Source organism: Cryptotermes secundus, unplaced genomic scaffold (assembly GCF_002891405.2).
Source record: "Cryptotermes secundus unplaced genomic scaffold, Csec_1.0 scaffold209, whole genome shotgun sequence".
Lineage (NCBI taxonomy): Eukaryota > Metazoa > Arthropoda > Insecta > Blattodea > Kalotermitidae > Cryptotermes > Cryptotermes secundus.
In genome coordinates this window covers 1,399,485-1,409,387 of record NW_019727789.1, presented here as the reverse complement: position 1 = coordinate 1,409,387, position 9,903 = coordinate 1,399,485, and the positions used below count along the sequence as shown (strand labels likewise).

The 9,903-nt window shown below is 39.8% G+C and overlaps 1 protein-coding gene across 1 annotated transcript in view; it reads left to right on the top strand.

Moving 5' to 3' along the window:
* LOC111864989 (WD repeat-containing protein 3) overlaps positions 1–9,903 on the top strand; it is a 25,410-nt gene that overhangs the window by 7,702 nt on the left and 7,805 nt on the right. The window contains exons 8-9 of the mRNA XM_023852654.2: positions 4,728–4,918; positions 8,187–8,382. Of these exons, the coding sequence (XP_023708422.1) occupies positions 4,728–4,918; positions 8,187–8,382 (387 nt within the window). The remainder of the gene's footprint in view (positions 1–4,727; positions 4,919–8,186; positions 8,383–9,903) is intronic.

Here is a 9,903-nt window from a genome sequence, read left to right as displayed (position 1 = left end):
TTTCACTTTTTCCACGTTTTCATCGGTTGTTGATGTGCTGGGGCGTCCGGGGCGCTCGTCATCTGCAACGTCTTCACGGCCATCTTGGAAACGCTTATACCACTCGTAAACTCTTGTTTTACTCATAACAGACTCACCATAGGCCTTTGTTAACATTTCACACACTTTGTAACACTTTATTTCATTTTTTACGCAAAATTTGATACAAATTCTTTGATCCATTTCTTTTAACAAACGAAAATCGCCAAGCTCATAAAAACACGTCTAACCTTAGCGGCTGCCACAGACAAAGTAAGCAATGAATACAGCTGAAAATTTTATTGTACTTCAGGGGCATGTATACCAACATAATAAAAAAAAATTTTGACAATTGGACTCTCCAAACCCGCGAAATTTTAAAATTCCCGTTATTTCCTGAACACACTTCGTATATCCTACCGGTATTGGTGCTTACCATCAGTCCCGCCCAGCCAGCGAGACCGGCTCTACTGGCTGAGAAGTATCTATAATGCTTCCCCCATCTACCGGAGGTATTAGTGACTGCTGTTGGGCGGCAAACGTCCGCAATTTTGGCTCAGTGACCTCCTTTGGAGGTATGAGGTTCTTTTACGTGCCGTAAAGCTACGACACGGGACCCACGGCTTAAAGTCCCTCCCGGAGGACTTGTTCCCTGAATTTTTCCGCCCTTAAAAATTCGACGACCTCTGCCGGGTATTTGAACCCGCGTACTACGAGTCATGAGGTGGGAACGTTACCTCTAGACTGCGGAGGCCGCTATGAAGATATGTAACTTTTATTTGATGCACTTTATGATGTGTCTGTATAGTCAAATACAAGGGAAGGAGTTGAAGAGAGCAGTCTTCTGGGTTGTAACACTGTGTAGTCTGGAGAGAACCCAGAGGAACATATCACCTCCATCTTTAGGGTTCAAGTATAAGCCAAGCAAGAAACCAGCAGAAAGAGGCACCTGTTTCTGTTATTTTCATGCATTGCTTACATTTCAACCCTGAAGATGGAGTGATATGTTCCTCTGAAACATCAGGCTGTCTCAGAAGTACATGGTGTTACAACCCACAAAACCATAATCTTCATAGTCCTTACTGTGAGAACCTCAAATCAAACAAGGGAAAGAATTATTTATATATCTGTCCAATGTAAAGGCCCCATTAAGCAAGGAACTGCACTTCACTTGTTTTGCAAGTCTGTTCAAAGGCTAAATCATACAAAAAGGGATATGCAGGATATTAAAAAGGGTCACAGTGTAAGGGTGCCCACCCCTTTAAACTAATTTGGCCTGATTTGTGTATTGTAATATTTTTACTGTTTATTAGGCATCTGCAGCTTATGCACCGCCCAGTGCAGAAAAGTTGACCATGAACTATTTAAAATCTTAAGTACAGTTTGAGATATTCATTACATTAAAATGGAAGACATTGATTGCCTAATGTTGGAGTAGGAAATGATCTCCCTTATTGTCTGTCTTAAACCTCTGTGGGCGTGTCATACCTTGAGAAGAGGGCTTTATGGAAAGGAGTCTTGTGTGCACCTGGGGGCAAAAGTGGGCCACCCTGTCACTGGGAGACATAAATACAGGGTTCTGACTTGACAGGGACTTGATTATCCAGGTTGGAGGTTGGACTCAAGGCTGACAACCTTGCTCTATAAAAAAAATACTGTTGTGAAATCCAAAGTAGTGGAAATTGGATGGTCTAATTTACAATGGAATAGACAAGTCTGGCAGAATCTTCTAAGGAAGGCTATGGCTCTAAAAGACTGTTTTGCCAATGATGTTGCATTTGAGAAGGTCTTTGGTATGATGATTTTGGTTCCCATCACATGCCGAATGTAAACTCTAGTAACATTCTAATTATGATATAACAATGTATATTACTGTCTGTTGATGACATAAGATCATATATATATTTTAGACAGTGTACAGTAGTCTGCCAATACAGTACAGTAAACCCTCACTAATCTGGGGTAATGGGAGGGAGATCATCCAGATTAAGCAGTAATTTGGATTAGTGAAGGAAAAAAGTAAAAGACAAAAAACTTAGAACACAAATAAATGGAAAATTTAATGACATAAGTAGTGCTGATGAAAATAAATAAAAAAATACCAGTAACTTTGGATATTTGAATCACATACGTGGTGCAATCCAAAAGTTCCCGAAATATATTAATAAAAACTATTACATCTTACCTAGATCCTATTCTGCACCATCACCTTCAAAGTAATCCCCTTGGGAGCGCATACACCGATCCCAGCGTTTCTGCCACTTTTCAAATGCATCCTGGAAGTCTTTCTTTGTTAGGGTGTTTAGTACTGTCTGCGTTTCCGCTTGAATTTCCTCAACTGTATCAAATCTTCGCCCCTTCATCTTGATTTTCATCTCGGGGAAGAGAAAGAAGTCGCATGGAGCTAAGTCTGGCGAGTACGGTGGGTGGGGAACAACTGCCATCTTGTTTTTAGCCAAAAATTCCTGCACAGTGTAAGCCGTATGTGGTCATGCGTTGTCATGATGTAGTACCCAGTCGTGCGTGTGCCACTTCTCTGGATGTTTTCTCCTCATGTCCTCCCTCAAATGCCTTAGAACATCGCGATATAACTCTTTATTGACTGTCTGACCAGGGGGGATGAACTCCTTATGAACAATCCCGTCAATATTAAAAAAAAAACAGATAAACATGGACTTAATGTTGCTCTTGACTTGTCAAGCTTTTTTTGGCCGAAGTGAAGAAGGGCTCTTCCATTGCGACGATTGCTGCTTGCTTTCAGGGTCGTAGCCATAAACCCAACTTTTGTCACCAGTGACAACCTTCAAAGAAAGTTCGGATCCTCTTGAAGCTGTTGCTGAAGTTCCCTGCAGACTTCCAAGCGATGCTGCTTCTGTTCATTTTGCAGCAGTTGTTGCACAAACTTTGCCGCAATCCTCCTCATGTTCAGTTCCTCTGACAAAATTCGTTGACATGTACCATAACTTAGTCCCAAGGTGTTACAGAGGTCTTGGATGGTCAGTCTATGATCTTGCAGAATGAGATCCCTAACTTTTGCGACATTTTCTGGTGTTTTGCCCGTTGATGGTAGTCCCGAACGATCGTCATCATCAGTCCATGTTCGGCCATTTTTAAAACGCTTATACCAGTTGTAAGTTTGTGTCTGGCCTAAACTGTTTTCACCAAATCTTGCTTCAACATTTGGTGCATTTCTGCAGCGGTTTTCCCAAGTTTGAAACAAAACTTTATACAGACACGCTGCTCTCTCAGGTCAGCCATCGCAAAACCGCAAACTCACGGAAACACAACAATGGAAATACATTCACCAACAATAAACCCAGCCACTCAACTCGATGCCGCTTGCCACACTGATTCAAGAAGGATGTGTGAGGAGACACCTAGCGGCATTTCGATGTACTCCTAACCATTGACGTGCAAAATTCAAATTTCGGAAACTTTTGGATTGCCCCGCATATTAAGTGCAGGACACACATACAGGAGCATAGCTGATACAATGAAAATTATGAAAGTAGAGAGAAAGGGAAAGCATCTGAATACATTGGAGAAAAACCATATGTATAAAGTTAGTAGAAACAGATTACAAATGAATGACACACATATTGGTGTCTATAATCCAGTATTCGAAACATTGCAAGAATTAAACACCAGATAGCAACACACACAATAAAGAAGACAGACTCAATCCAAGGTAGCAAACACCTGTAGTCTAGACACAACATGACAGGAAGAGACACCCAGCACCATAAACAAGTATCATCTAGAACATTAGCACATGCTATATGCTATATACAGGATACTAACATAAGATATAATACATGTTACAGATACATAAGTGTGTAGATAGGACTACACATCAACTATTAAAATCACAAAATGGAATTGCAGCAGTTTCCACCAACAGTTTTTAAACCTGATGATGTCCAGTGTCAGTTGAAACATGTACTGCAATGTCCAGAAGCTTTTAAATTAAGTTTAACAGATGCATTATGTGTATGTAAGAAACTTTTAAATAAGTTTTAGAATGTTGCATTGCATGTAAGACAGTGAACCAGTAACATTCGTTTAATAAAAAAAATCACTGTAGAGCCATTATTTAAAAATTATAAACAGGCAGTACATTCATTGATAGAAGACTTAGAAATTGTACTTCTTTTTGAACTTAATAATGCAGGTTTGAAGAAACTGTCAAGTTTTGTCTAAGCAGATTCATCTTGCCTTCATAAATGCCATGTATCTTTTAAAGTATATACTCAGTTGTGAACAGCATTTTTCATTAAAATGTCTGTGTATACCACAGTCCATCAGTAATGCAACAATTGTTCCTGTTTTTTATTCCTCCAATTTCACCATTTAACACAACATTTTTTGGGCATAGATGGCCATCTTCAGGTGTCTTAATGTATCAAAACTGCTGCACTGCTCTCATTTGCACTAAAACCATGCACTGCAGTGATTAAATAAAATCCATTAAAATTTTCTATTAAAATTTATCATTACTTTTGTAAATTTCCATTCCACCACATAAGGGCTGTCGTCCACTTGTTTAGAGGCAGGTGTTTTATTTGAGCAGCCTGTTTTTGTGTTCCTTAACCCATTGTTTTGTTATGTGTGCCCCTTGCTTGTGTGCATTTTTCATATTTCAGTCTGGATTAACTGTAACTGGATTAGAAATGGTTTACTGTATATCTGAATTACAACTGTTTGAATAGGTAGCAGTGACAATGAACAACAACACCGTGGAACTCCACTCCCTGTATATAGCCATAAAAGAAGCTGAGAGCCGATGCCTGCGCAAGATTAGTTCTCAGGGTCACCACTCAGAAGTGAGGACTGTCGCCTTCAGTTCTGATAATTTGGCTATTGTGTCAGCCAGTGCTGAGTCCATCAAAATGTGGAACAGGTGAACTGATTTATACAAAAGTTTCATTTTGATATTGGCATCAGTTTTTAGCCATTATAACTATGTTTCTTCACATACCACATGTTTGGCGAAACACTTAATAGTATGTATTCAGTGTGGCCGCGCCATAGCTCAAGTGGTTAGCCACTGGCTTCCCACCGTGGCGGCCCGGGTTCGATCCCAGGTCTGGTCAAGTGGGATTTGTGCTGGATAAAGTGGCGCTGGGGCAAGTTTTCTCTGAGTACTTCGGTTTCCCATGCCAATCTTCATTCCACCAATTGCTCCACAATCACCCTCACCTATCATCTGGGGCTGGTACAGTAGGCCAGAAGTGGCCACAGTACGAGGGACTTAGTCCCACCCCACTAGCAATAAAAAAAAATGTATTCAGTGTCTGTGAATTGTAAATAGGACAGAAACGTAGAGAATCTGGGCATAGTCTGTTAGTATTTGTGACTGTCATGGCAGTGGCTATGAAGGGTACTGTCTTCTGGGATGAATTGCAGTCTGGTAGAATTTTACTGACATCTCAGAGAAATGCATTGCTTTTATCTTCAGGGTCAAAAAGTAAGTCCAGCAAGTAGAGGACCACTTACTCTTATTTCACTTAGTCTTTGTCCCTGAAGATGGAGGCAGTACATTCCTCTGAAAGGTCAGTAAAGTTCTATTAGACTACAAGGCATCACATCTCAGAGGACAGTGACTACTTTCAGCATAGGCCATTTTCATGATACTGGGATTTCTGTTGAGATTCAGAGAGAGATTAACTCTTTGACTGGCGCGAAGGGTATTTAAATCCCACCCCTGTCCTGGCAGGCCCTTTAAACCTTATGTCGCTAAAATGCATGTAGTTACTTTTTCCTAAACAACTTCAACACAAATTGGTTTTTAAAAACGAAATTTTCAGGAACTAATTAAAATACAATATTTTATGCAATAAATGCCTTTCCATACCTCTTTATTAGTTTTTCTTCGTGTGATAAAAATTGAAACATGAAAGTGTGCAGAGAGCCACACCACAGCATGCACACATGATACTTGTTTCTTTTCTAATCTTGTGCTTATCACTCACGCGACACTTTCTCAGGGCACCATTCTTCTTGTTACTGGGAGGAACATGGACCATTTTGTGAATTTTCAAGCCACCCTCTAGACGATTTACTGGCTCTTTCACTGGTGGTCTTTTCAAGGTCGAGGGCGGAGGCGTGACTGCACTCGAGTCTGACGCAATAGATTCGTCATCCACTTCATTCCTTGACTCTTCTCCCTCTCCACCCTGTTTGTTTGGTTCAGTCATTTTTCTACACAGTCCAATATAAAATCTTTGAATCTGTAATTTCTCTTCTTGTATTTTTCGTTTGTTGTGTTCTTTTTGAATAGAATGAAACTATTCAACCGCAAAGACATGTTTTGTCCATACCATGGGTGTGAAATAGGGGCCTAGTGGACAAATATTCTTCAATTTCAGGGCGTTTGTCGATTCCTGTCATGAACACAATTCCTAAGTATGTCCAGATTTCATCTGATGTGACATAATTGTAATTGTGTTTTCGAGAGTGAGGAGCTAACTCATGTGTGTTGAAGTGCTGGTGAGCATAGCGATTGGTTTCAGTTGTGATGTGATTTACCAAGTCGTCATCCAGAAAAAATTTTAATCCATGAAAAGGGATGCATTTTATGTGTTATATCAATTTTGATCCCGAAACTATTAGCAAATGGAAATATTGGGGGTACAATGTCTCCGTACGTTCATGAGATGGGCGTGTCAGGCACCGCACTCGTGGTAGGTAAATGTTCATGATTACTGTCTTGTGGATCATTGTCTATCACTGTATTATTGTCACTATCAACTTCATCCAATTCAGGAATCATTATTTCATCGCCACTATCATCATCAGAACAAATCTCGTTCACAACATTTTCCAGCTGGTCTGTAGGAACACGAAGACACTTGCTGCAAGAAGCCATGGTGAAACTGAATGAACGTGAAATATTTTCTGACCTTTTCCTTCTCAGAGGGTTCTGACAGTAATATAGACCCCCCACAAAGTTTACAAGGGTTCTTTACAAACATGCACAAAAACTATCATATATATGTCTTTGGTTGATGAGTGCCACGAGAACAAAGAAGGGAAGAGATTGTCAAAGCGTTAAAACACGCTAACGCCAGGGAACGGCTGGCATCGTCCGGGCATTAAAACACGCCTGCGCCAGTCAAAGAGTTAAGGGCAACATAAATTCAAGAAAGGCACGCTCTTATTAAATTCAGAATTATTTGTCTTTTTTATTCTCTTTCACTCTGAGAGAAGATGAAAAACCGATAATTTTTAAAGGTGCTGTGAAGAATATTTTGATCTGCGTTAGTACACTAATTGTCAAAAAACTGATATTTCTTAATGATGCTAACCCAGTATGGTTAGGGTGGTTAAACCAAAGAGATTGAGAAGGACCACACTTAAACATTAATTGGGACACAAGAAATGGACAAAAAGTGAAGTTGATAAATGCCATGATATTGGGCATTTCAGAGGTCATTGCATAACTAGGATATTATAATGAACTGTAACAGATAAAGGAGGCAGAGCCAGTGGCAGCAGCCAAGCTGTCTTAAGGCATGTACTGTCTTCGCTCGCTTGGAAGCTGGGATTGTGGGTTCAAATCCCACACAAGGTATGGATGTTTGATATGTGTATGTGTTTATTCTGTGTTTGTGTTGTCCTGTGTTTAGGTAAAGGCCTTGCAATGAGCTGATCACTCATCCAAGGAGTCCTACTGTCTGTAAAATGATCATGAAACTGAAAATCAGAGGCCAGGGCCCAAGGGGGTTGTAGAGCCAGTTAACAAAAAAAGGAGGCAGAGCCATGCTCACAAGTACCGTGCCATGCCGACATATGGGAAGTATAGCTCCCTCCCCACATTTTTAAGGTCAACACTAGATGGAGGTGATTGGTCAGTCTCACACTTTGACTACTTTACCTCCAGCCAGTGACTGAGCCTGAGGTCTAGTATGGATGTGGTGGAAAAGAGAAAAGTCTCTGTCCCTGTCAGAAGTTTAATCCCAATCATCCATCTTGTAACCAGCCATTATACTGATTGATCTATCATGCCTCATATCAAAACAAATGTTTTGTGGTAAATTGTTTGGGTTCCTTAATAATAGAAGAATACTGAACAGCTGAATGCAATCTATGAACTGCTCTAGCAGTGTCTTGTGTCATGGGACTAATTAAAATCAGACCATATAAAACAGTACAGTTTTCCTTTCCAGGCCGTCATTGGCATGTTTGCGAACAGTTGACACAGGCTATGTTCTCACTGCATGTTTTGTTCCGGGCGACCGTCACATTATGGCTGGGCTGAAGAATGGCCACATGCTTATTGTGGATATTGCATCTGGTGATGTACTGGAGGATATTCCAGCTCATGACAATGAACTGTGGTCCATCTGTCTCATGCCAGATCAGGTATTATGTGTTGTCTCATAACAGCAGGTGGTCTAAAGTTAGAGATAAGTGGGAAAAGTGTTTTAAGAAAAGAAATGATAATTACATCAATAATGTATGGGAGTAGAGAGAATTTGTCTAGTATTGTATTTTCTCTAAGAGACTTACTGTTAAATAAATAGATGTTATACATGAATGGACCAAGTAATATCACAGCACAGTAAAGAACTACAAGGGGTATGTTGAGCTTCTCTGAAATTTGTTTGGAAAGTGGTGGCTGATTGCACTATATACTGTTTGCTTAGCAAATTGAATCATGATTGGAAATTTATCAAACTAATGCTTCAGTACAGCAATTTTACATTGATTCTAGTCTTCGTAGAGCCATATATTTTTTTTGAGACACTGTAAAGAATTTTTATTACTTTTTTTTTCTTCACATGATACCATATTTTGAGTCCCATCTGAGCCTTTTATGAACTGCAAAAAACCACAAATCAGGTGCTAAATCCTGACCACCTTGGAAATTTGTGATTGTGAGCATTTAACAGAGTAAAAGTTGCACTGTAAGACCAAGCAGGTTGGTTTGGCTGTGAAGCTGTAGACTTGTATTTGGGAGGTGCTTTGTTTGAATCTCGCTTAAGACATCATCTACCCTTACTGATGAGTTTCATAGTTCTCATTTCCTCCAGGCAAGTTCTGGAGTAATACCTCACTACCTTCTTCCAAGTCTAATTCATTGTTCATGGGTTGTCCTATCATTTCACAATATATTGTCTGAAATATTAACAGCATAAAAAAATAACTAATAAACACCATATATAAAACTGGGGAGTGGCCCAAGGACTTTACAGAAGTGACAATGATTGCCTTAAAGAAAAAGAAAAAAGCTACAAAACGTAGCGACCATCCCACAATAAGCCTTATTGCACATACAGCAAAGATAATAGCAAAGATACTTAAAAGAAGAATCGAAAGGAAAATAGAGGATATACTTGGAGAGGATCAGTTTGGATTTAGAAGAGGAAAAGGAACCAGGGATGCAGTTGGGATGATGAGAATTATAGCAGAACGAACTTTGGAGATAGATGAAGAACTGTGTGCTTGCTTTATAGACTGGCAGAAGGCATTTGATCGTGTAAATTGGACCAAATTAATGCAGATCCTAAAGGAAACAGGTATCAATTGGCGTGAAAGAAGATTGATTAGTAAATTATACATGGATCAGAAAGTTAGAATGCGACTGGACAGAGGGGAGACAAGAATTGTGAAGATTGGAAGAGGAGTTCGACAAGGATGCTGTTTATCACCAATTTTGTTCAACTTGTACAGCGAATGCCTTACCAAAGAAGCTCTGGATGGGCTTGGAGACTTCAAATTAGGAGGGCAAATTATTCAAACTGTGAAATATGCAGATGACCTTGTGTTAATGGCTAAGGAAGAAACTGTGCTACAGGGTATGATTGATAGACAAATCGAAATTGGAAGGTGCTATGGCATGGAAATGAATGTGGAAAAAACAAAAGTAATGAAAATTTCGAG